The 26,743-nt window shown below is 63.0% G+C and overlaps 1 protein-coding gene across 4 annotated transcripts in view; it reads right to left on the bottom strand.

Moving 5' to 3' along the window:
- NFIC (nuclear factor I C) overlaps positions 1-26,743 on the bottom strand; it is a 46,393-nt gene that overhangs the window by 19,098 nt on the left and 552 nt on the right. For 2 of the 4 annotated variants that reach the window (XM_065042409.1, XM_065042406.1), the window contains exons 1-2: positions 24,420-24,911; positions 6,875-7,406 (exon numbers count right to left, since the gene is read on the bottom strand). In XM_065042409.1, the coding sequence (XP_064898481.1) occupies positions 6,875-7,406; positions 24,420-24,449 (562 nt within the window). In that variant the 5' untranslated portion in view covers positions 24,450-24,911. Of the gene's footprint in view, positions 1-6,874; positions 7,407-24,419; positions 24,912-26,743 lie in introns of those variants that run through there. The other 2 variants (XM_065042408.1, XM_065042407.1) reach the window with 2 other exon arrangements.

Here is a 26,743-nt window from a genome sequence, read left to right on the forward strand (position 1 = left end):
CGTCCGCGGGCCGCAGCCAGCTGGCCCGGGCGGGAGGCTGGGGAGGCGCGAGGACGTTGGCCGGCACCTGCGAGCGAGCGCCAGCACGCCGGCAGCGAGTGGGTTTGTCCTTGGCCGACCCTGGCTGGCGCGGGGAGACGGCAGCGGCCGGGGGGAACCCCCCCAGGAGAGCGTCGCAGCCGCCCCCTCGCTCGGCCCTGCCAGGCTTGGGCCACGTCCAGGGCTGCTGGCGCCCGCGGAGGCGAGTGGGGACAGATGGCAGCAGACAAAGGGATGGGTGAGAGCGGGACGGACAAAGGGATGGCTGAGCCTTCCGCGCCCCCCCTGGCACCTCCCTCCGCAGGGTGCTGGCACCCAGCCCCTGTGTCCTGGGCTATGGGGGTGCAGCTGCTCGGAGGGGATGGGAGAGAGGAAAGAGGGATGGGAGAGAGAAGGGCGAGACAGGAAGGGAGGGAGGGGGAATGAAAGAGAAAAAGGAAGGAAGAAATGAAAGTGGAGGGAAAGGGTGAGGGAAAAGGAAAGAAAGGGAAGAAAAAAGGAAAAGGAAAAAAGGAAAAGGAAAAAGAAAAAAGAATAAAATAAAGAAAACGAAAAAGAAAACGAAAAAGAAAACGAAAAAGAAAGAAAAAGAAAAGAAAAAGAAGAAGAAAAAGAGAAAGAAAAAGAAAAAGAAAAAGAAAAAGAAAAAGAAAAAGAAAAAGAAAAAGAAAAAGAAAAAGAAAAAGAAAAAGGAAAGAAGAAAAAGAAAAATGAAAAGGAAAAGAAAAAGAGAAAAAAAGGAAAAAAGAAAGCAAAAGGGCAAGAGGGCAAGAGCTGACAGGGAGGAGGGAGAGAGAGAAGGGAAAGCAGCAGGATGGCAGGAGGAAGGAGAATGGAGATGGGGGGCAGGGGCAGACCCCAGCTCTGCAGGCACAGCCAGAAGGTCCCAGGCCTGCCCCCCTTCTGCCACGGGCAGACCCACTGTCCTGCTGGACCCAGTGCCCTGCCTGCCCTGGGCAGCTGCTGCGGGCTACCAGCATCTCCCTGGCCCATCGACCCTGGTCGCATGGCATGGCACAGCCCCATGGCACCGCCCCACGGCACAGCCCCACGGCACCGCCCCACGGCACTGCACAGGCCCTGGCTGTGACACAACCACCCCCCTGCAGAGTCCCACAGCGCCCCCCCCAGTCTCCCTTGACCCCCTCTCCCCACTAACCCCTGTCTCACCCCCACACTGACTGCAGGTATCGCTCCCAGTGCTCTGTGGGATCTCCTGCCCCAAGGCTGGGTCTGAGGCCAGGGCTGGGGAGGATGTGGGTTCAGGGCTGGCTGAGACCCCAGTGCGGGGGCTGGCGTGGCAGGGGACCCCAGGACCCAGCTCTTGGTGCCCGTCTGGCTTGGAGCCACAGCAGCGCACTGTGGGGCTTGGAGGTGTCTGTTCCCCCCTCTATGCCTGCAGCCATGGGTGGGAGGGAGCGCCGCGGGCATCTGCCACCCCAGCTGCCCCTGGCCAGCGCGGCACGGAACTGGGCGCCTGGCCAGGATGGCAACTGCGGCCCCGGGAACGGCACAGCGCTTGCCAGCGCGGGAGGATGGCGGGTGGTGAAGGCGGGGGATGGCAGGTGCTCGCGAGACGGAGCTCACTCATCTTTTATTCATCAGGCGCCGAACAGTGCAGGGAACCGCTCCGGCCCCTTGCCACCCCACCCCTGCACCACAGGACACTGCACTCTGTGCCAGGTCCCTGGTCGAGGCTGCAGGGCTGAGCACGGGGCAACTCGCTTCACCAGTGACGCAGGACAGGGAAGCCGGCTGGCTCCGGCACGCTGCCGGCTCGGCGCACTGCGGGAGAGCCGGGGAAGCCCTGACCTCCCCAAGGTCGCCGGCACATCGATCCAGAGAGCTCCAGCATGCTGAAACCGCCCTGGCTGCTGCCAACAGCGGGGCCAGGCGTGGCAATGGTGGGGTCCCCCAGGCAGCGACAGCGCAGGGAATGGGGGTGGCTGGGGTCACTGCATCCTGATGAGCCCCCTTCCGCCTCTGTTGGGGGCAGGAACCCAGGCTCTGATCATTCTCGGGTGTCTCATACCCTTGTGCCCTCTCCCCCGAGACCCGCTGGGCTCTGCCAGTCTCGCTGTCCTCAGCCTCGGCCTCCTGGACTGGGAGCAGAGAGATACGTGGAGCGGGAGGAGGGTTTGTACATGTTTATCCGTGTGCAGGGAGATTCTCCAGCCCACCTGCCTGCTGGTGCTCGGCTCTGTGAATGGCAGAGCCCAAATACTGTGCACCCCATCAATCTCTTCAGGACCCTGCTGATAAATATTTGGGAGGGGGCTGGCAGAGCGGCGCTGCCCGGGGAAATGCCTGCTTCTCCATCTGGAGGGACTGCGCAGACACTTGGCATGGCTGGCCTGGCACGGCCAGCAGGTGTGCTTGGGATGAAAGCCCTGGCACGGGCTCCCCAGCAGATTGGTGCCATCTGCCTTGCACCGCAGCCAGTGGCAAGGCTGGTGAGGGGAGATAAGGGGCTGCCAGGCGGTGGGAGACGCAGATGCTGGCACGGCACGGAGGTCCCTGCCTGCCCCCCGTGCTGTCTGCTGGCTGCACACGGCAGCGTGCTGGGCTGCTGGGAGTGGGATGGCACCCTGGGGCCCATTGCCTGCTGGCCCTGGGCACCCATCTTCTTCCACCCCGCATTGCCCTGGGGGTCTCAGCCACCTGGCACTGCCAGGAGAAGCTCAGTGCAGCACAGAGCCTTGTCCCCTCCGCCCCACTAAGCACGCCATCTGCGGGGTCCCTGCCAGCCCCAGAGCACCCCAAAGGATGCGAGCAGCCAGCAGTGACCCCATCCTGCCTCCCCCAGCTCCCGGAGCTGGGTCAGGATGGGGTCCAGAGATAGGAGGTAGCAGGAGGGGGGTGCAGGGATGGGGCATGAAGAGGGGTGTCCAAGGATGAGGGGGTGCCAGGATGGGGATGCAGGGGTGGAGGCACAAGGGTGAGGGCGCAGGGAGGGGCGCAAACCCCCTCAGACCGGCTGCTGCTATCGGGAGCTGCTGGGAGGAACCTCTCTGTAATGCTTCGAAGGTCCTGGCACCATCGACTGGGGAGATTGATTACCATTTTACTGCAATGCTTTTGACTTTCACCAGCGACCTCCGAGCTCCCCCCAGCCCCCCGCCCCCGCTGCACACCCAGCACCGGGCTGCAGTGCCATCCCCTCCCCCACTGCGGTGTGCACAGACCAGCCCTGCTCACAGCCAGCACCCATTCTGCACCCATCCTGCACCCAGCCCTGCACCCAGCCAGCACCCATCCTGCATGCAGTCCTGCTCACAGCCAGCACCCATCTTGCACCCATTCTGCACCCAGCCCTGCACCCAGCCCTGCATCCATCCTGCACCCAGCCCTGCTCACAGCCAGCACCCATCCTGCACCCAGCCCTGCATCCATCCTGCACCCAGCCCTGCATCCATCCTGCACCCAGCCCTGCCCGCAGGGGTACCAGGAGCAGTGGGTATGGGGCAGGGTGCTCTGGGGGCCAGTGCTGCGCTGCCGAGTGCTGTGGAGCAGATCCAGGCACCCGGTGCTTCCCTCCACCCCACGACTGCCCCCTCGGGGCCAGCGGGGCTGGGATGGAGCTTCACCCAAGCCTGGTGTCGCTCATGCCTCAGTTTCCCCATGTACACCTGGGGGCACGGAAAGCCAGGCGGGTCTTCCCAGGCAGAGGGATGAGGGCAAGAAGAAGCCAAGAAGCAGAGCCAGCCCTTGGCATTGGTCTGGAGGGGCTGGGAGCTCAGCCCCCGCCAGGCTGCCCCCAACCTCAGGTGGAAGAGCAGAGACGGGGGCTCCTCCACCGCCTCCCCCCCTTGGCGTTGCCAGAGCAGCGGATGGGAAATTGTGCTGACACCAGCAAAACGGGTCGGGCGTAGGCGGGGGAGCTGAGAGCCCACGTGCTCTGGCCTGATAACCGGGGGGCTGCGGGGAGCTGGAGCTGCCCAGCCAGGGGGACCCCGCGCAGGCGAGATTCCCCCCAACCTCCTCTCGCCCAGGCCCCTTTGGGGCTAGGGGTGCTGCGGGGGGCCGGCTGCAGGCTGAGGTGTGCAGAGGGGGAGAGCGTGCTGAAGGGAGCTGCAGTGAGCAGGCAGGAGGGAGCAGGCAGCACGCTGGGCAGGGAGGAAGCAAGCAAGCATGAGAGGCTGTGCTGACGCCCAGCGCACCCCGAGCAGTGCTGTCGCTTGGCCATAAAGAGCAGGGTCCCACTGGTGTGGCAGCTGCCCCAGTGTCCCTTCTTGCCTCAGTTTCCCCACTGACGCAGCAAGCCAGATAAGCCCTTGACAGCCACAGGCCCACGGAAGTACTCGCTGTGGGATGGAGCCAGGACAATGCCGAGCAACCGCCCCAGCGCAGCACCCAGCGCAACCGGTGCTGCTGTCCCATTCCAGTCCCCCTTAACCAGAGCAGAGAGCGACCTTAACAGGGAAAGTGAGAGGCTGCCAGGCCTTATCAGAGAGTATTTACAGCCGCTGTGTTCCCAATTAGACAGTCAGGTGACTGCGGCTGCTGGGGACCCAGACGCCAGGGTCAAGGTCGCGGGGAGGGGGGGGGCAGCCACCTCCCTGGAGACACCCGCTGGCTGCAGCGTGGTCAGGCAACCCGGTAGCGTGGGCACCCCAATACAGCAGCAGAGGGGATCCCATCATGGCTGCTGCGGGGCACTTGGTCCCTGCTGTCAGTGTGGCTACTGTAGGGCTCCCAGTCCATCACGGGGATGCTCCCAGTCCAGCCCAGTACAGGGTACACCCAGCCCAGCATGACACTATATCTACAGCCAAGCTGGTCAATGGTGACCCAAGTCCAGACCACTACGCAGCGCCCCCACACAGCCGGTATGGGATGCCACTAGCACGCCATGCAGCACCCCAGTTAAGCCCCGTACCCCACCTCAGTTCAGCCCAGCGTGGCCATGTCTCAGCTCAGTACACGACACCTCCCTACCCTGCTCAGGAGCCACGGCCCCATCCGGCACACAACACCCACATCCCCACCACAGCCAGCACCCAGGGCACCCCAGCCCCAGCAGAGCACCCACCATTCCCAGTGCACCACTGGGAAAAGCAGCACCAGGCCCCACTGGGCCCTATCCTGCCCCCAAGTGAGCCATGTGTGCAGGCACAGGCTTGCAGCACCAGCACCATGCATGTGCACGTGCTGGGAGATACAGCTGGGCAGGCGGGTCTTGGCTGCACATGTGTGTGCGACTGCACATGTGCCCCCCGTGCCTCGATCACCCATGTTCCCCACCTGCCCTGGGTCCCACCTGGGCCCTGGGGCAGGATCTGGCCATGGCAGAGGCCGTGTCCTGCTTCTCCCCAAAGCCACAAGGGCCTGCCGGTCCTTCCCAGAGCCCTGCTCGGGACATGCAGCTCCCTGGGGAGTGGGGCGGTTGCATGCCCGCCATGCCTCAGTTTCCCCAGTGACCCCACTGTATCCCACAGCTACCCATGCCCACTGTGATTCACGATGCTGGCACTCCCTTTGTCGGGATTGCCAGCACTGTGGTGTTGTCCACAGTGTCACTATCTGGTGTCAGGCGAGGAGCCACCAGCTCCATGCTCCCCTTGCTGTGGTGCCGATGGGGACAGGTTCACGGGGTCCAGGGGCACGGGTGGGGGGCACCACTCAGGGCTGCAGGTGTGCACAGGAGGTTGCCAGGAGGGGACTGACGTCCTGGTCCCCACACCCCTGGACAGCCTGGCCTGGCCATGGCGGGGCTGTGAGACTCCTGAGTGCCTCTTGGGGCTGCACATCACAGACCCCCCTGCCCCTGCATCATCCCTGTAAAACCAAGCCCTGCCCCCACCCACAGGGATCATGCAGCACCTCTCCAGGCTCCCCACCTGCCTGGGGGTGTAGGGCAATGTCAGGGTCCATGGGGGACCCCAGCTGCCAGGAGGGTGTCTGTGCCGGCATGTCACCAGCCGGGGGATGGCAAACCTGCCTGGATAAAATAAGATCTGACCTGAACTACTAGGAGCTTCCCCTTCCTGACACACGAGGAGGTGACGTGAGTCAGCAGTGAGGATGATGGCTTACGGACCTAATCCTCTGAGCCTGGAAACAGCTGTCTGCCCTGCCTGCTGTGCCTCAGTTTCCCCCTTTCCATCATCAAGGCTTCGAGAGCTGGTCTGACTCTCCCTGCTTGCTGTACTGAAACCAACCCAATTCTCCCAGCAGGTCTGTGGGACCCCCGGGCAGGGAAAGGGCAGGGGAGCAGCATCTCCTCAGTCCACATCAAGAACTGCTGGGGTTTGCCCCCACCAGCGCTATTGCTGTCCCCTCCCCAGCCACTCCTGTCCTTGCTTTGGTCACTCGCTGGGCGAGGGGCCGGGACCGCAGCCCACAGCAAACTGGCACTGCTGGGCTGGTCGCAGCTCCAGCCCTCGGTGGATGCGCCAGGAACGGGCCGTCCCTTCCTGCCCACGCCGCCCACCTGCTCCTCACCAGGCTGCTGGCACAGGCAGCCACATCACACAGGCCTGGGATGCGGGGTTAACTCCCCACAAGACGCCATCCCCAGGGATGCCCAGAGCCAGGAGCATCCTCAGGGACCATTCGTCTCCTCCTCTCCCTGGCACCTGCCTCCTGGGGCAGCCAGGATCCATGGGCAGGGTGGGGGCACCCGCTTGGACAGCAGTTTGGAGGAAGGGGAGCACTGTGCTCCTCTTTGCAAGGTCTGCAACAGGAAATGTGTCCCTGAGTGGTGTTCCTGAGCCAGAGCCGGGGCTGGGACAGACATTGGGGGGGACAGGAAAGCTGGACCAACCCCACGCGCAGGGAGCTGGCTCTGGCGGGGACAAACCCCGCTCCGTGGCATGGGTGGACGGGCACTCACCTCTCTCGCGGACGAAGTAAGCCAGGTAGAGGTCGAGCTCCTTGACGGAGACGCTGATGTGGTGGGGCTGGACACAGAGGATGGGGTTGGTGCATTGGCCCGACTTGACCAGGCGCTCACCATCAGTGCTCTCCAGCGGGATCCCTTTGAAGAGGATGACCATGACAAGGTCCAGCCGCCACACCTTGTCTGCCTGCCGCAGGCAGTCGATGCGGCGCATCTTCCCCTTCTGGTCAGGGTTGGAGAGGACGCAGCACGAGGGCTTCTTGCCCGTGATGGAAAGCACGAAATCCTCGCGGCACTCGGGCCGGATGTCCTTGCGCAGCTTGGCCAGGAGGCGTGAGGCCCATTTCTGCTTCACCTCCGGCTTCTCGCTCAGCAGCTCGTCCTTCACTGCCCTCTCCTCATCCTTTGTCATCCTCTTCTCATGCTTCTTGAAGTACTTGCGCTTGCGGGCTTGCAGGTTGAACCAGGTGTAGGCGAAGGCGCGGACGTGGGGGAGCAGCGCCTCGATGAAAGGGTGGAACTCATCCTGCAGGAGCAGAAGGACAGGCGGTCACTCCCGGCCAAGTCCCCCCAAACCCACCCCAGGACAGCTGAGGAGCCTGTGAGGACCCGCTGGGGACATGCCTGCTGGGCTGCATCCCAGTGCAACCAGGAGGAAGAGCTGTGGCACAGGCACATGCTCGCCAGCAATGAGGAACCCCTCCCCATGCAGGGGGATGCCCCCCATAAGTCCCACCGGCTGCAGCGTTCCCAGGTCAGCAGGCTGGTGGTGGTGGCTGGAGCCAGTGGCACGGTGGAGGGGGAGGCGCTTGCGTGAGGCAGCACCGGATCCTCTCCCCTTCCCACCCACACGTGCCAACATCTGCTCCTGACAGGCGCAGAAATCCCACCCGACACCGCGCCCGCCGGAGCCGCCGTGCCGGTGCCAGGCACTGCCAGACTGCAGCACCCAAGGGACGGGTAACGCACAGCCCCAGCATCCCGGCTGCTCCCACACAGACAGCAAGTGCCTTGAACCTCTCCGCTCCCTTCAGACCAACGGGAAACTCCCCCAGTTTGCCCCAGTTGCGGCCAGCCCGGCAGCTGGCGCTCGGCCCGGTGCACAAGGCGTGCTCTGACTGTCTTTTTCCATTTGGTGAGCGCTGCTGGATGAGTCTGGGCCCAAAAGAAAACAAGGAAAGTGCACCCTCCTGCTCAGCCCCTCCTTCCTGCATCCCATTATTTTTTTCTTTCCCCACTTTGGAAAGCGGTGCCTCCAGGCTGGGGGGCCCACACGCCCCCCGTGGGACAGGGAGGTGTCAGGACCCCTCCCAGCAGGGAGCAGCATGGCTTGGAAAATGGCAGGGAGGGGGCCAAGCATCTTTGTGCATTGCCAGGGCAGCACCAAGCTGGTCCGTGAAGGCCAAATCCTGCCCAAATCCATCAGGATTTGACCCCCGGGGTTCCTCATGGTGGATGATGTGGAGGAGGAAGGAGCCCAGCTTGGCGCCCCAGTCCCGTGAGCGGCAGCCAGGGCCAGGCGGGGGCGGCTGGTGGCAGCCCCAGTTCACGGGTTGTGCCTGGGTCTGGTCACCCCCCAGCGGGGAGGGCGCCAAGGGCAGGCGCAGCTCCAGGGAGGGACCCAGGAGGTGGTGGCGGCAGGAGCTGTGGAGGATTCAGCCCTGGCAGTGGGATGGGGCGAGCGGCTCCAGAGACGATGGCTGGTCCCATTCATCCCAGAGCAGTGGGGCCACTCCCCGGCCCAAGCAGTCCTGTCCCAAAGTGACCCTGCTTGGAGAGAAGTGTCCCCTGAATAAGGGTCCCAGCAGGGACCAGCCCCATATGGACCCTGCTAACTCCTGCTCAGCCCCAAGTCCAGCACAGGCCACATTAACCCCAAAACAGCCCCTGCACAGCCCCTAAGAAACCCCAAACTCATTTCCCCAGCATGAACCCTGCTAACAATCAGCACAGGTGTCCCCACTGCGACCCCGCACAGACATCCCAGCACAGACCCCACTATCACCCGAACCCAGCACAGATGCCAATAACTGCAGCACCAATGACCAGCACAGCTCCACCAACCCCCCAAAAGTCCCACCAAGCACAGACCTCGTTATCTGCCAACACAGACCCATCACCTGGACACAGCCCCCACTCTGGACCCAGATTCACCAGAGCTGCGACCCCACAGGTGTCCCCCCACACTTCACAAGGGACGCACCCTTGCTGGCAAAGCCATTCCCACCTGTGGGGACCCAGCCCTGCCAAGGGACCCATCCTGACCCTGGGGATCCAGCCCTGCCTGGTGGAACCGTCCCCATTGGCTGTGCCCAGGGCAGATGCGCCCCCGGGGGCTGCAGGGTCTGGTTCCCTCCCCAGCAGCAGCTGCTAATTCAGTGCAGCTGGGCAGGGGCTGGGCATGTGTCTTAAATCAGGGAAGAAGGTCAAAGAAAAGTAAGACAGGAGCTGAAAAAAGCAGCAGTGAGTTTCAAAAACAATACTTGGCTGGGGCGGTGGGCAGCTGATCTTCCTTGGTGGCCGATTATTCAAACGAGCCCTACAAATTGCTGCCATCCCCCTGCCCCACCACCCTCCACAGGCAGCCGGCAGCAGGGCTGTCTGCAGGGCTGGTGGGGGACACTGTCCCATTGTCCCCATCCCTGCCCTCCCACTAGGCAGTGCCACCCCAGGCACCGCTGCAGGGAGGCTGGGCAAGAACCAGGTCATCCTTGTTGGGAGAGGGATGTGGGACCCTTGCTGCAAGGGCCAGAGGACGCTCAGTGCCTGCCACAGGGCGGCAAGGGCGAGCCCCAGTTTTTGTGGGGCTCCAAGCTGGCTTCCCCCCTGCCTCCCGGTGCCAAGGATGTTCAGATCCCACTTGGCTCCACATCTGGGAATCCCCCATAAACCCATTGCATGCAGAAGCCCCTATGGCCCTTGGTGCCCCTGAAGTGATCACGGACCCCCCCGGCTCCCCGGGATTACGGTGGGATGGGAGCTGCGCTGAAAGCCGATCAGCCCCTCACCAACTTTCCCTCCCGCCTGGCTTATCCCGCGCTGAGATGCCACACGGAGTTAAGCGGCTTTAGCGGGGCCAGGCAAGGGTGGCTGGGGGGCACCAGGACAGCCTGTCGGATGGGCGGGATGGCTGCAGCTGGGTAAGCTAGAGGATTGGGGACCGCCCCTGTGCCCAGCACCCCTAAATGCTGCTGGCACCAAGCAGCCAGCGAGCCCCTCCGCCAGGCACACGGCCCCGGCTGACACCAGCCAGCCTGGTGTCCAGCTCCACTCCAGAAAGCAAAGGCAGGGATGCCATTTCTGCCTGTCCCTGTCTCCAGTCCCCGCCAGCTCCCCGCCGCAGCCAGCAGCACGAGTGCCGGCAGAGGGCTGGTTAAGTGTTTCTGCTGCTGTTTTTCCTTTGCGGGGCTGGGAAGCAGAGACGTGCTGCAATACCCCAGACGAGGCTGTTCCCGGGGCATTTCCGGATGGGAATCTGGCAGCAGAGCCTGTGCTTGGGCCCCATCCAGCCTGGGCTTGTAAAGCCCCATGACCCGGGGAAGAGCACGCCTGCATTGGGGTGCTGCCAGCCCCAGCACAGGGCCCCCCTCATACCCCCCTTCCAGGCACCGGTGGAGCACTGACTTTCCACACCAGATACTGTGAGGGGAAACTGAGGCACAGGTCAAGCCCAGCTCCGTCCTGGTGTCAGTCCTGCTGTGGACCGGGGAGGGGAAGGAGTGATGCTCTGTGTGCTGCCAGGCACACTGTGCCAGGATTAGCTCCTCCGGCAGCCTGGGCTTTAGTGCCAGGGAGCTGGGGGGCACAGCCAAGGCACTGCCTCTCCTCATGCTCCTGCCTGTCCTTACAGGCTCAGCCGGCGCTGGGGCTCTGCACCCCAGCTGCTCGGCCGCAGTGGGTGCTTTCCACCCTGGCTGTGGTGGGGGATGCTCGGTGCCATACAGCGACACAGCCCCCGGCATGGCCACCATGGCCGGGCACCACAGCATGGGGTGGCTGGGCCTCCGAGCATCCTCCACTCAAGCTTCGTCCAAACAGGTTGGGCTCAACAAAACACTCTGAATTTTCCAATTAAAAAATGTTTCCTCAGGAAATTCCCGAGCAGTTTTCATGGGAGGGGGACGCAGAGGAGGAGGAGGGAAACAGGAAGGGACAGTCACCCTGGCAGGGGGTTTTGCTTCCCACCAGCACGGCCCCAGCCCCGGGGAGGAGCGGGGATGCCACCTCAGTGCAGGCAGGCAGCAATGTGAGGCAGCCTCGCCGCATCCCGGCCCTGCAGGGACCACACAGGGTTTACTTTGTGAAAGGATGCTCAGCTTCCCCGCCAGCCAGCCGCACACCTCCGAACCGCTGCCGGCTCCCACAGCCGCTGCTCCAGCCAGGGCCCGCTCCCCGCGGCCACGCGAGCCCAGGCAGGGCCGGCAAGTTCAGCGCTGGCCGCCATGCCCCCATGGGAAGATTTGGCAGCGGAGCGATTCCGGTAATCCTGAAAATCTCAAAATCCCAGCCCCCAAATGGGGCACGGCAATGACTTGCTCCTCGCCCTAGTCTCTGTTTCCCCTCGCTGGAGCCGGCGGGCACACTCAGCACGGATGAAACGCTCTCATGCGGCCCCAGCAAAGCCTCTGGTAGCCTCTTTTAACTGTTCACCGAAGCGGCTTTTGGTAATAAGTTAACCTGGTAATGAGACCTGTTGCTGAGACAGATGCAAATGACTGGGAAGTGCTCATTAGAGGGGATGGAAGGAGGCACTTAGGCCCTGAAAAGCACCCAGGCCTTCCCAGGGCTGGCCCTGCACAGTGTTAGAGCCCATTTTACAATAATTGCTCCAGAGGAGGAAATCTATTTGGATTCATCATAAAGTATTTATTAACAAGAGCTTATTCATAATTTTTGCTCTTCACCGGCATGGCGCAGCCAGGTTTCCCAGTGTGCTTGGCAAGTCCCAATGAGGCTTCCCTGGCGCTGCAGAGCAGCACTGCCATACTGGAGCAGGGAAACTGAGGCACGCCAGGCACGGGGCAGCGGGAGGGAGTGCAGCGGCAGCTGAAGCGCCCGGGAAAGCAGCTGGTGATTGTATGAGCTGTGCTGGCCTCACCTGCGCACAACTGGCCCTGTGCCGGAGATGCCCAGGCAGAAGCTGTCACAGCCACGCTCACCCCCAGCTCCTGGCAGCAGCTGCTGAGCTGGGGGGGACGACAACCCGACCCCACACGTGCAAAGCCCCTCCTGCAGCCTGCGCTGCGGCACGGAGCCCCGGTGCCCGGGGCAGCCCTGCCGGCACTGCTGGTGCGGGCAGAGGTGAAGGCAGGACACACTGAAACCTCCACTCAGCTCCTCGCCACAGCCTCCAAAGCTTTTTTTACCCCCGGAGCCAACAGCATCCTCCAGCCAACATCCGTGCACGGCTCACGGCTGCATATGGGCTGGACCGGACCCACAGCGTGCTCTGGATGCGGCCACCCTGTTGGGGGTGTCAGCCAGGATGGACACAAGGCCACAAAGGGGCTCTCTCATGCTTAATTTGCTGCCTCAATGCTCAGCCCCACTCAGGATGGGACCAGGATGCAGCAGATGGGCTAATAAAGCACCCAGTGGTCACCACATGCATGAGACCACGGTGGCCCTGGACCTCTTGCCAAGCTGTCCTGTGCTCCCCACACCCAGCGCTGCCCAAAACAGCCCTGCTGGGTCCTTTGAGCCACCCCAGAGCAGACAGGTCCCTGCCCTGCCGCGGGCACCGCCAGCACCCCACGCCGGGCCGGTGCCCACCTGCCTGCGCCTACATGCCGGGGCGGGAGGCGATGCCGGTGCTCGCCCTCGCAGGTGGGGCGGCTGCAAGCGGGGGCATGGGGAGCGCGCCGAGGCCACCGCCGCAGGTCATGCGAGGCCGTGGCAGCCAGTGAATCTGCCTGTTGCTTTGGAAAACAGCAGGAAGAAAAGCAGCTCTCTTTGCAGCCCTGGGCTCAGGTGCCAGCCCTGCCTGGGCCCGCGCCAGCCGGCACAGCCCTCCCTGGGGAGGCAGCACCGCCGGCAGCCCGGGCTGGCCCAGGTGGGCTGAAGCTGGGAGGAGCTTCTCCAGCAGCACAGTGCATGCCTCAACCGTGTGCCCATCACCCTGCCTCTTGTTCGCCCACCTGCACTCTCATCTCCAGCAAAAATTGGTGTTGCCGGGCCCAAACTGGGGAGAAGCATGCACAGGGTGCAGGGAAGGGGTAAAGATGCCATGGGGATGGTACCCAGTGGCGGCACAGCCAGCACCGCTGGGCGGAGGAGCCGGGACAGACACCCGGCACTGGGAGAGCCCGGGGCCACTCGCTGCCTTCCTGCAGATGCACTCGCATCCCCAGTGCCTCAGTTCCCCCAGGTACCGTCTCTGCCCAAACCCCTCGGGGCGCGGGCTCAGCCACTTCCCGGGGTGACCCCACCAGCCCCCAGGGTGCGGCGCTGCCTTTGTGAAGATGGGGAAACTGAGGCACAGCACCCGCCGGGCCAGCCCGCAGCAGAGATGGGATGCGAGAGCAGCTGCTGGGGTCTGGGAAGAGCCCTGTGAGCAGCATGAGGGGAGTGCGGACAGGACCCGGCCAACGGCCAAGGAGACATCCCCCCACCCCGGGAAGCATCCCATGGCCAGCAACGCCAGGGCCACGTGGCTTCCCAGCCGAAACCCCCCTGGGGCTCCAAGGAAAGGAAATGTTTTATGGAACTGGAAAAAGAAAAAGCTTTGCCAATAGGCCCCAGCACTGCCAGCTCGGCCGCCTGGCCCTGCGTCAGTGCGGGGCCCGGGGGTGGCCTGCTCCTCCTGCTCCTCCTGCTCCCCCTGCTCCCAGCACGCAGTTTGGATGGCGGCTGTGGGGCAGTGGGGCTCGAGCGGTCCCCAAGTCCCAGAGCTTCGCCCGCACCATGGGGTTCAAGCAGGAAGCTGCTGGGCTGCGTTGAAGGGCCAGCGGCAGCCTGCACCCTCAGCAGTGCAGAGGGAAACTGAGGCAGGAGAGAAACCCTGGGGCTGGCACCACCATTTCGTGCTGCAGAGGGCAGGCAGCCCTGGCTTAGCATCCCCACTCAGCACCAAGGAAGCCGGGACCAGGCATGGTCCCCTCAGCCCCCTCAGGGGTGAGCCCAGGCTCAACTTGGCTTTTGGCCCCCGATGAAGGTTTTATTTCCCTCCCCAACATATTTTTAGCCCTGCCTGCTCCATCCTGGCCTTTCCAAGGGGGATTAATTCCCTCCCTCCATCATGCAACATTAAAGCTGTGGGGGTGCAGAGATGGGTCCTCAACTCCTTGCCCTGGGTGCCTGCTGGGGGGTCACGGCACTGGGGGTGACTCTACACCCTGTGATGGGGAGTGCCACGATGGGCTCGCGGTGCTCACGCTGCTGCAAATCCAATCCCTAGTGGGCCAGAACTAGTCACTGGTTAAAAATAGCCCCGGCCTTTCACCGAGGAGCTGACGACCTTGCAGGAGGATCGGCTGCCCCCGAGGCTGTGGCAGTGAAGAGTTCACGGCCCCCGCGCAGCCCCATCGCCTTTGCTGTGCCACAGACATGCCGGCGGTTCAGCCTCTGTGCCGGCATCTCACAGGCTCCCTGTGGGGTTGGAGACACCTGCCAGGACCCTCCACCTAGGGATGGGGAAACTGAGGCACAGGGCAGGGACAAGCTCTCCTGGAGAGCAAAGGGACACAAGGGTGTGCTCAAAGGTTCAGCACTGCCCCAAGCGTGGTCGGATCCCGCACCCCAAGTGCTGAAGGATGGGACTGCTTTAACTGGGGTGGGGGTTCATCTGCTTTTGGCAGCTCAGCAGAGCCTTCCTGGGGAGATTCAAAGGCTGAGCCTGGTCGGGTCCTATTTCGGGAGGGTTTTGGATGCCTCCCAAGTGGCAGGAGTGGGGGCTGGTCCGGACAAAGGGGCTCTGTTTGGGACACTGGGTTCCAGCAGTGCCCAGCGTGGACGCTGGTGGCTGTGGCTGGTCCCCTTGCCCCCTGCCCAACCTGATCATTGACTCGTCACGCGGGGGATGAGTGCCCCTCTGCCATGTTTCGTGCTGATCCCCACGTGGAGGTAAACTGAGGCATGGGGTGGGACTGTCCTTGCCTCCTGGGCTGCTGCTGTAACCGCTAAGTGACACTACCATACCATGGAGACAACTGTGCCAACCTGCCTCGTGACCTGGAGTCCACGAGCCACTGGCCCCGGGCTACTTGCCCGGGCTGGCCCCAAGCCATCTCCTGGGGGAGTCCAAGGTCCCGAGCGGGGCAGGGCGCTCCGGGAGCCAATACCCCAGCCGCCAGCTCCACGGCAGAGCAGAAGGAAACCTGAGGATCCTGCCAGCCTGACGCCATGGTGTGGTGCAGCGGGGTGCCAGTGGGGTGCAGGGCTGCCAGCACCACTGGCCTTGGGACTGGGGGTGACATGGGCTGAGGGCCTCCCATGTCACCTCGGTCCCCCCCGCTGCCTACTCCAAGCCCTGGGGGCCTTTGGAAAGCCCCCAGGTTTGGGGGCCGTGGCACCGTTGCCAGCGCACGGACTCTCGCATGCTCTCCGCCACACATAGAGCTGCAAGCGCCCATGTGTAGCCCATGGGCACTGGGCACAGAAACCTCAAGGACGGAGACCGGCTGAGTGGGCAGGGTCCTCACCACGGTGATGCTGGGCAAGCTCCGGCCGGCTGCCTCCTGTCCCCAGCCCCACGCAGGACACAGCGAGGCTGTGGATCGGCCCCAGCACTGCTGCTGGCAACTCCCCTCTCCAACCAATTCACCACCACAAGGCGAGGAGGCTGGTGAGCGCGTCCCGGTTCCCTCCGGCGGTACCTCAGGATGCGATGCAGTCATCGCTAATGCATCTGGACTCATTTACAGAGATGAGAAAATGTTTCCAGGTTTCCCACAAAGTCCCATTAAGATCCCAGTTCCACACTATTTTTAGTGCTCTCATCAACAACGCTTTTGCCAGCCACCCCGGCGCTCTGAGGCCCCGTGGGGCTGGCGGGGGCACCTGGGGCACATACCCGCTTTTACAATGGGACCGGGCAGCCTGAGGGGGTGAACCCCAGCCTCACATTCCCCGACCCAGCAGCTTTGCACCCATGAGTGCTCCCTAGCAGTGGGGATGCCCCAGTCTGAGTTTCACTTGAAAGCAGCTCAGGAAGGAAACCTGGTGAGAAACAACAGCGAAAGCTGCCCCCAGTCACTGCGGTGGGTGCGGAGCCCCAGGCTGAGGAACCCAGCTCACGGCTGGGGATGGAGAGGGCATGGTGGCGCTGGGCGATGCTCGGTGGGGCTAGGTACACCAGTGGCGGCACAGGGTCACAGCCTATAGCACCAGTTTGTCACCCAGCGATGGCCAAACCACCCTCCCCCCCAGCACCTCCCTGCTGAGCCCACAGGGCTCCTGATGGAGCTGGTGAGGGCAGGCACAGATCCTGCCCTCAGCCCTGCACCCCCCGGGCTATCTATAGCCATGACCTCAGTGGGATCTGGGGCAGGTGCCTGGCCGTGCATCCTCACTTCTTGGCAGGGCTGCTGCCACAGGCCCCACCTGGTAAAGAGCTGCCGCCAAGCCGGGGCTTTTATCCCATACACCCGCTAATCCAACGGGATTCGGTGTCAGGGGCTGCCCACGGTGGCTCGCAAAGGCTATTTCCAGAGAGGGACGCAGCCAAGCAATGGAGAACGCCAGCCGGCAAGGGCAGACGGCGGGACCAGGTGTCACTGTGTTAGGTGACAGGGTCTGACCCCAGGGCCTGGACCAGAGGGGACGTGAGCAACCCAGCGCTGAGGAGGTCGAGCAGGGGACGTCCCCGAGCCGGCAGGGGTGACCTGAGGACACCCTGCAGCTGCGTCCCGCAGGCGTCGGGGTCGCAGCCTCCCGCAGAGCCGGGGGGGGGGCACCTGTGGGGAGGGACCCGCTTGCTCTCCGCCCATGTCCCTGGGGAAGTGGGGAAGGGGTGGCCCAGAGGAGGGGAATTTCCCCGGCTTTTTTCTTCAACAAACTCCTCGGCTTGTGCAATTAGAGAAATTTGTTTAACAAACTCCCGGGGGAGCGGAGCGGGAAGGTGGGGTGGCGCACGGCCAGGGGCGCTGCTCGCACAGGCCCGCTCGCTGCCGCCTGCGCTTTGATCAGCGGCGCTTGGCTGGGGGAGCAGACGGGGTCCCCGCAGCCAGACGATGGCCCGAGCCGCGCTGCGCCCCATTGAGCGCCTCGGCAAACCGGGGCTTCGCAGCCCCCTCCACTCCCTCAGCCCCATCACGCTGACCTCACCCTTGCTGGGGCGGCACGGCCCCGGCACCCCGCTGCACCCCAACCTCCCAGGCCGCACGTGCGCGCACACGCGTGTGCCCTGGCGCACCCGTGTGCGCGGCACCGGCTGGCGGGCCGGCGCAGGCTCCAGGTGTGCGCCTGTGCACGCTCACACTCCCTCTCTTTCTCGTGCAATGCCATTTCCATCAAAAACCCTTTACTCTGCACTTTTCGCCAGCGCCGCTTCATTGGTATTCACGCTGCGCTGCTCGCCTGTCCTGGCGCACAGGTTACTAAAGGCGATTTTGTGGTGCAGCGCGGCAGGGGTCACATTACAGCCCGCACCGTCTCGCTTTCCCGAATCACTGGGCAGGAGCCAGGGGATGGCGGGAGAGGGGCGCAGGATCCGGCACATCACAGCTCCCACCCAGCAACTGTGGGACAAAGCAGCCCCACCGCCCGCGGTACCGGGGCGAGGCGGGCAGGCAGCTCTGCAGCAAACAGGGTGACGGGTGGCTCCCCGAGAGAGCACCCCCCTCCACCCCGGCAGCCCCCCAGCCCCAGCACAAGGTGGGGCTGCACAGAGAGCCGGGCACACGCTTGGCACTGCCATCACCCTCGCTGATGCCTGGATGAGGCCTGGGTGACATCCACCATGTCCCCAGCAGGGCTGTGCCCCCAGGACGGCATCCTTGGGCGAGGAGGGAGGAGCGGCGCCTCTCATTTTGGGGCTGGTTTGGGGAAAGGGGAAATGTCTGGGTGGAAAATCAACACTTCTCTCTCTGGGTTTTTTTTTTCCTTTGAAAGCAAAAATATTTCTTGGTTTTTCATGATCAGAAACATGTTGGGGGTTTTTTTTGGACAACAGCCGGTCAAATACCATTTCCCCGTGAAGGGAATGCAGGGGCCCTTTGCAAGGAGAGCAAAAGCCTTCCAAAAAAACAAGATTAAAACCCCCAGTTTTTAAAAAAATCCACCTGGCCATGGTCTTGAACAAACTCCCAGGGAAGAGGGGTCAGCAGGAGGGACGGACCCCGGCATTTCTCTGACAGACAGCGCAGCCCAAGGGTGCCACAGCCCGTCCTGGAGCCACGGTACTGGCTGGGGGGGTGATGCCCACAGCAGGCAGCCTGAAGACCGGACCTGGGGATTTTGCCCAAAATGCTGATTAGACTTGGCTGCTGGCTGGGGAAGGGAGGATTAATGCACTTTTAAAGCAGTGGCAAGTTAACTGAGAAATCAATCCTTGGCAGGGGCTGGGCCACGGGTCCCCCAGTGCGTGAGCACGGCCGCACCTGGGCTGTGGGATCCTTTCCCAGCTCCTCTCCAGGACTTGGGAAGCGCCGGGCCTTGGCGGCCAGCGCAGGGCGCTGGGTCCCGGCCAAGCTGGCACGGCGCGGCGCGGCCGCGGGGGATGCCTGCCCGGGGCTGACTTGATGGATGGTGAGCCCAGCCGCCCGGCCAGGAGTGAGCCAGGCTCTGGGATGCCTGTGGGGATCCTGTACATCCCCACCCCACAGCTGGCACATCCCAGGGGTCCGAGCCCCCTCCCCAAGGGTGACACTGTCTCTTGGTGCCCAGCTGGTCAGGGCAGAGAGAGAGCGAGCTCAAGCTCTTCCCTGTGCCAGTTTGGTGCACCCAAAACCTCCAAAGGGTTTTGCAGTGGGCACCTCCCACGAGGCTGTGCCCCTTGCGGGCTCAGCACAGCCAGCAGCCCCCAGCCGTGACGTGAGGATGACACTGGTGATGCCACGTGGTGCCAGCTCAGTGTGGCACGGCTGAGTACCCACCAATGCCCTGGCTGCTCCCTATCACCTTTGCCGCCCTGTCCTGACCTGCATGGCACTCCCCGAGGTGCCACAATCTCTGCCCCGTGGGTCCCCGAGGAGCAGATCATGCCCCTGCCATCCCGAGGCCCTGTCTGCACCCCCGGCCCAGGTGCAGGGACTGAGGGGACGGGAGCCCCCCGCCCCTCCGGCGAGCACTCAGCCTCCTCGGCCTTGCTCAGTGTCGGCACCACCATCCCTGCGCAGGAAGAGCCACAGCCCGGCGGGGGCGGCAGGCAGCCAGCCAGCCACACAGCCAGATATCGGTGTCCCTCTCCAGTCCTCCTCCTTCCCCTCCAGCAAAGGACCGTGGGGACGCTCCCCATATCACCATCGTCCCCATCCCTGCCATCTAGGGCTCCGTAGCGTCCAGGGGACAGGCATGGGGAAGGCTGGCACAGGCTGCACTTGGCAAGGAAAGCTGACAAGCGGGCAGGGCAAGATGTCCCTGTCCCCAGGGCCATACTTGGCCAGCCCCAGGGAGCCCTGCCTTGCAGGGACCTGCCTCCATCACCCCAAGGGCGGGGGACACTGTCCCCCACTTCCCGCCTCCAGGCCCTCCACGCCACACACAGCTCTGGCCTGGGATGGATCCCTTGCTGCCACCGTGGCGGTTTTCCCCTGGGGCTCTCAATCTCCTGGTGCTGCCCAGGGGAGCTGCCTTTCACACCCTTTGCTGCACACCAGCACGGCTCCTCTGCTGCCGAGCCTCACCGCGCTGGCACTGCCCCGTCCGCGCCGCACCGGCCACGCTGCAGCCACCCCTGCAACAGGGGAAGAAACTGTCCGGTCAAAGCAGGCTCAGGCTATGGCTCCGGCATGCATCCCCAGCCCACCCGGGCTCGGGGGAATAAAAAAAGTACCAAAGCGAGTTATTCCTTGCTCACTTCAAGAGAGCCAGGCAGAGAGCTTGGCCCGGCGGCCGGGCTTTGTTCAGCGAGCTGCAAAGGCGCGCGCATGCTCGCGGCGCTGGGCACGCGGCGGGTTCGCTCCCTGCCCTGATGCGGAGGGAACCGCAGGCACGGAGGGAAGCACAGGCAGGGCAGAGCTGCCCGGGAAGGTGAATTACTGGTGGGCGCCTCGGCGTGATGGAGAAAGGCGGCTGATTTATTCTGCAAGGCCCCAGCCAAGTCCAAGGAGACACAGTGGAGAATGGTGCAGCACGAACGCCGGACACCCGGCTGCTCGGCTCTCACCTGATGGCATATCTCGTGCAGCAGGCCTTATCCTGCCCGCACATCCCTGCCCTCCAATCCAGCCTTGTACGCCACACTTAAAACAGGATCTATTTTCCCGGGTGAGGATTTAAGATCAGCTTGGGCAGGAGCGGCGGGGTCCCTGGCAGCGCTGCCGGCGCGAGCAGCGGGGCAGGACTAGCTGGGGCAGGCGGGCACAGCACGGCGGGCGCCTCATGGGGAAAGCGAGGATCTCCCGAAGGTTGCATTTAAAGAACGGCCTCATTGTTTTTCCCAAACAATACTCAGCAGATGGGAGAATTGAAAGTGTGTTGCAACCTTCCCTCTCTCCCCCCGCCGTGCCCTGCTTGCTGCTCCCATCCTTTGGCAGCCGATACGAGCTCCCGGCTGGAAATCAGCTCGCTGGAGCTACTGGTGGAGGGGGCGAGCACTGGCGCTCCCCTCTCTCGCTGAAAAGCCACACAGCTTTCAGGAAGGAGGTTTGCCAAAGGATGCCCCGGTGGGATGCGCCCAGTGGGCAGCTCCCCATTACAGCCACGTGCTCAAGCCAGTGGTGGCAGCCAGGTGATGTGCAAAGCCAACTGGTGGCAGCCAGAGAGAGACAAGGTCCCCCTCGGTACCCAGGAGACGTGGCTGTGATTGGGTCATGGGGCCATAACACCTCTCGCAGCCTGGCTCTGTCCCCTGGGAACCGCGGTGCGCCCGTTTCCTTGGGTCCTGATGGCGGCTGCCAGTACAGAGGTTTGTGCCAGGCCAGCTTGGCTGGGCTGCCTCACCAAAGCCGCTAGGACTCGGTGCCGCCGGCTATGGCATGTGCAGGGGTTCACGCCTGGCTGCCAGCTCTCAGCTGGGTGGTGTGGACATGTCACCTCGGCACCAAAACCAGCCTCCAAGGATGCACCTGAGCAAAGCGGGGGGAGCCAGGTGAGGAGCCTGTGAGGTGCAGCCCTCTCCTCCCTCCTGGGCCCCAGCAAACCCGTGGAGCCTGGGAGAGGTCTCTGGCTGGACCCAGCAGGACGCCCAGCTCGTGCTGCTCCGGCTGCGCTCGGGGCTGGTTCCCAGCACAGCTCGGTCCCAGCACACGGGCACCAGGGTGGGGGACTCAGGGAGCCCCAGGGCGACTGCCAGGTGCAGAGACGAGCCAGAGGTTTACAGGAGCATCGCGGGTAGTAAAATCTGCACACCTGCCTCCCCAGAAGCATCCCAAATACCTGCCCCTCACAACCCCAGGAGCCAGGGATAACCATTACGGCTCTGGAACCACCACCGGCTCCCCGGCAGCATCTCCCAAGAGACACACGTGTGGAGCCAGCGGCGGGTGCTTAGCGCCGGGGTTATTTCAGAGTCCTGGCAGCCAGAGCCCTCCCCCGCTTCCCCGTGGGCAGGGTGAGGCCTCGTGCGTGGCGGCGATGCCGGAGCCGCTTCCCTGCTAATCCAGGCAGCTCCCTCGACTTCCTTGCCTATCTGCGAGGGGGGACCGAGGTGAGCGGGGGGAGCGGGAGGATGTCCCCAAGCAGGACCAGGATGCTGAGGAAGGCACAAAGCCACCCTCCTTGCCTAACAGGAGACTCAGCCGGAGCCCTGGCTAGGACCGTGTTGTGGACAATGCCTTTGCCAGGGCTATTTTGGTGCCGTTGCTTTGCCAAGCCCCAGCTTGGACCAGCTCCGGCCGGGAAGGGCGGCTGCCCGAGTGGTAGCCGGGATCCGAGCGCCCATGCCAGGCTCGAGGAGCCGGCAGCAGCGGTAGCGGCGGGCAGATGCGCGAAGGCAGCGGCAGGGCGGCTCCCGCACACGTTCCAATGTATCCACATCACCATCCAGGGCTCCCGAGCCCGGGCGAGCCTCCCGCCGCGCGGGTGGGATGGGAACGGCTCGGCTGGCGGCGAGGGGAGTGGTGGGGGGCTGGATCCGGTAGGTGCAGACAATGTCTGATCCCATCCAAGCTGGGCTGGACTGAAGCTGAGGCTACGCCAGGGCAAGAAGGGGGAAACTGGAGCCTTCCCCGCGCAAAGGCGGCAGGGCGGGGGCCGGGATCCGCGGGGGAAAACCAGCTCCCCCCCCGTCGGCCGGGCGAAGAGCTGGGAACAGCATGGGACTGTGAGCAGAACGGCTCCCGCCGGCCCCGGCCAGCGGCTGCGCGGCTTCCCGCATCACACCAGCGCTGTCGGCCGGCAACAGCGGGCTCTGCCAGCACAGTGCCGGCGGGAGGGAGACGGGGTGGCAGGGGGGTGGGGGAGCCATGGGAAGGATGGAGGGGAGGGAAATAAAGGGAAAGAAAATAAAGGAGGAATAGTAAAAAGAAAAAGAGAGAGAGGAGAGTAGAAAAAGAAACAGAAAAAAGAGAAGTAAAAAGAAATAAAAAGAAATAAAAAGAAATAAAAAGAAATAAAAAGAAATAAAAAGAAATAAAAAGAAATAAAAAGAAATAAAAAGAAAAAAGAAATAAAAGAAAAAAGAAGAAGAGAGAAAAAGAGAAAAAGAGAAAGAGAAAGAGAGAAAAAGAGAAAGAGAGAAAAAGAGAAAGAGAGAAAAAGAGAAAGAGAGAAAAAGAGAAAGAGAGAAAAAGAGAAAGAGAGAAAAAGAGAAAGAGAGAAAGAGAAAAAGGGAAAGAGAAAGAAAAATTGAAAAAGAAAAAAGAAAGAAAAAGAAAAAGAAAGAGAAAAAGAAAGAGAAAGAGAAAAAGAAAAAGAAAAAGAAAAAGAAAAAGAAAAAGAAAAAGAAAAAGAAAAAGAAAAAGAAAAAGAAAAAGAAAAAGAAAAAGAAAAAGAAAAAGAAAAAGAAAAAGAAAAAGAAAAAGAGAGAAAAATAAAAAAGAAAAAGATTGAGGTGTGACCCTTGCCAAGCCAACCACACAACAGGGAGCACCATCCTGAGGGTCATTAGCGCAACCCCGGCGCTGCCCACCGTGCCCATGCCCATCGGTGCCCACGCTCGTGCCCGCGCCGCCACCGAGCTCACAGGCTGCGCTGCACCCGGCGAGAGCCAGAGCTGAGGCTGGACCCCGTGCTGCCCTGCAGCACAACGCAGGTGCCACGGTGCTGCCGAGGGGACCCCCTGAGCCCCCAAGGGGCAGCTGAGTCCAAGCCCCTGCAGTAGGGCCAGATCCTGCCCGCAGCTCCGGCCCAAGGGATGAGATCTTGCAGGAGAACCCCTGGTGCAGGCACGGGGGTCCGGCAGCAGCCCCCCGGGAGCAGAGCCCTCGCGGGGTGCGGCACGAGGCCGGATTTGGAGCGGGCAGCTGCTGCCAGCAGGGAAGAGGTTACGAGCTGGGGGGGAAGCTGCCTGCTCAATAATTAAATAAATATCAGCGATCAATAAGGACAGAGCAAAGGCAGAGCCGCAGCGGTCATGCTGTGGGCAGGGGGGATCCCCAAAGTCTCCCCACTGCAGCCATACCAGCTTGGGGGAAGGCTTTGGGGACACCCCGCTTGCTGGCACCTGGGCCCTGGCACAGCCACCCTGCCGCGCACCGCTGGGCCACGTCGGCGTGGCCTGGAGTGACACCAGTGTCCCCACGCACAGCTCAGGGCTGCCCCTCGACACCTCTATGCGCAGACGGGGGCTCAGATCACTCCTCACCCCGGAGACTCAGGGGGTGCCCCCACACCGTGCCCATGCATGACCCCCACCGCCCCCTTTGCTGCCAGCACGGCATGGTGCAGCCAGTTGCAAATTGTTCTAAACTCGGCGGATTTTGAAGAAAACGCCTGTGGCTCCCCCCCCTGCCCCAACCTTCTTGCACCCACCATGTGCAGTCGGGTTGCTGGGGGGGGAAGGAAAAAGTTTCACGCTACGCAAGAGGCGACACGGCCGAGGCCGAACCCGCAGCACCGAGCCCCTCCCAGCGCCCCCGAACCCACCCGGGGACCCCTCACCCTCCACCGCGTCCCCCCGCAACCCCAAAGTCGGCGGCTTCCCCGCGCCACCCACCTCTGGGCACAGCGAGAAAGAAATACAGCCCAAACCACAATGCAACCTTCCCCCCCCCGCCGCGTCCCAAGTGAAAGTGGAGGCAGAAAAACCCCTAAAAGCACCAGAAACACCCAGAAAAACCTTAAAAAAGGTGCGGAGTGGGGGAACCAAGAGGGAAACGCGGCTCATCCGAGCAGTCCCACACCAGCCCAACCCGCCCTTGCCCTGTTATGATTATTTTTATCGGGGGGGTGTATTTTTTTTTCTCTTTTCTTTCTTTTTTTCTCTCTTTTCTTTTTGCACTGCAACTGTAAAAGTCCGTTGCGGCGAAGGGGGGAAAGCGGGGGGACACGGGGGGGTTACCTGGGTCAGGCAGAGAGGAGACGAGTACATCCCGAGCCGCGCTGGGAAAGTGGCAAATTGCAGGGCTGAGGCTCAAGGCGTAAAAGTTACTGAGTCATTTCGGAGGCTGGAGCGGTCCGGGCGTTTTTTCTCTCTCTCCTCCGGAGCGGCTCTGCGGGCCCGGGGGGGGCGGCCGTGCGGGGGGGCGGCCCCGCGGGAGGAGAGGGGGCCGAGGAGGAGATAAAAAGGGTCCAACTTTCACCTCCCCCTCCAAAAAAAATTAAAAACAAATAAAAAGCAATTCCCCCCCCACCCTTGGAAAAGAAAGCGCTTTTTCTGTTGTTGTTGTCTGTTGGGGGGGGGCGTTTTAAAGAGGCAAAAGGCTCATCTTCGCCCGGGGGGTGTCGAGGGGGTCCGCACCCAGCCTGCAGGCGGGGGCAGCGGGGAAGTTAGAGGGGAAGCGGCTCCATCCGAGACACGGGCAGCGGGGAGAGGGAGGGAAGGAAGAATGAGAAAATGAAAAAAAAAAACACGAAGGAAAAAAAAAAAAGGAGCGAGGAATGAAGTGACGTTATGAAAAAAGCCCATCCCAAAATATTACATCCCATTTAAAGATGTAGGAACCCCCTTTGGCTCGCAGGGACGAAGCGCTGCGGGGCAGGGGCGAGCGGGGGAGGGACGGGCCGCCCCCTCCACCCCCCGCCCCGGCCGGACAGCGCCGGGCGAGCTGCCCCTTTTTTTTAATTAATTATTATTATTATTTAATAAACGGAGCCAATACGTCGAGGGGAGAGAAAAAAAGCCCTGCAGATTCATGTACAACTTCTGGTCAGCAGCGGCGGGAGACGCTGCCCCGGTGCGGGGCGGGGGGGGGGGGGGGGGGGGGATGCCGGCCGCACCTCTCCTCGCCACCCGCGCTCCCTCCCGCCGCATCCCCGCTCCGCCCGCGGACAGGCGCTTATCCCCCCCACCCCTCTTATTTAACGACCGACAGCATCTCGCCGCTCTTCCCCAGCGCCGCGGGGGTGGTGGGGGGGGAAGCGCCACGGGCAGCCCCGCGTCCTCCCCGCCCCGAGCGCACAAAGGGAAAGGAAGAAAAAGCGGAGCCCTGCGCCCGGCAAACTCCAAACCGCAAGTTCTCACTCCTGCAACACAACCGCCACCAACCAATTCTGCAGCCTTTAATAAAACCTAATTAGAGAGCGAACGAGGGCGAGAGCCACGTACAGAAAAACAAAGGGAATCCCCGACTCCTAATTGTGAAAGTGAGTTTCAGCCCCGCAGGATGGCGGGCAGCAGCCTCCCGAGGCTGGCGATTTATTCAGCCCCGCTCTCACCTCCCTTCAGACACGCATATATGTATTTTTTTTTTAATTGCTCCCTGCAGTGACCTGAAATCCAGGCAGGGACCGCTGCCCGCTCCGAGCCGCTCCCGCTGCGGGGCCGCACTCCAGCCCGGCCTCGCTGTCCCCGAAGGAAGAAAAACAACGTGTGTTTTGACTTTTGTTCCCCGCTCTGCCGGGGCACACGACCCTGCCAGACCCTCTCCCCGCATAACTGATCTTCACTCGCAACTTTTGCCGGCCCCTGCAGGACGATCTCCGGTCCGAGCTTTTGGGGTTTACGCCCTCCCTGCCTTTCCCCCTGTATAAAAACCAACCCCGCAGGCATCCCCGCTCCCGCGGGATGCGGCTCCGCGCAAACTTCGCCCGCCGCCGCCCCCGCCTCCTCCATCCCCCCCCCGTGGCCGCTGCGCCCGGGGTGGCTGCGGCCGGGGGGGCCGCGCCGCTGCGCTTCCCCCATGGCCTGGCAGGAGGCGAAGCAGGAAAAGCCCAGCACGGCGGGGACGGGGAGATCTTTTTATTCTTACATCGAGGACGGTGATTGATTTTCTTTTTTTGCCCCTTCCCCCCCACCCCGGGCGCGGGCAGCGCGGCCCCAGCGCAGCGCGGACTTGAGCGCGACCCTCCCGGGCGTCACTTCCAAGTTCAAGTCGGTGCGGCTGGCAGCCTCTCCGCCCCTTTTTTCGCGGCCATTTTCAGCTCCATCCAGCCCTCCGCGGGCTGCAGAGCCCCCCCCCGCGCCGCGACCTCCCCGCCGGGCGGCTCCCGCCTCCGCCCCCCCCCTTATACCGCGGGGAGGGGTGGGCAGGGGGAGGAGAAACGGCGGCAACTTCCCTCCGCCACCCCGGCACCCCCTCCGCGCCTTCCCCCCCCGCCCCGGGGCACCGGGTTGAACTCCGCTCCCAGCCCCGCTGCCCCCTCCCCGGCAGGCAACTTTTGCTGCGGGGTGCACACGCAAATACACGCACACGGGGGGGGGGGGAAGACGAGGAAAGTAGAAGA

The sequence above is a fragment of the Columba livia genome, chromosome 27, assembly GCF_036013475.1.
Source record: "Columba livia isolate bColLiv1 breed racing homer chromosome 27, bColLiv1.pat.W.v2, whole genome shotgun sequence".
Lineage (NCBI taxonomy): Eukaryota > Metazoa > Chordata > Aves > Columbiformes > Columbidae > Columba > Columba livia.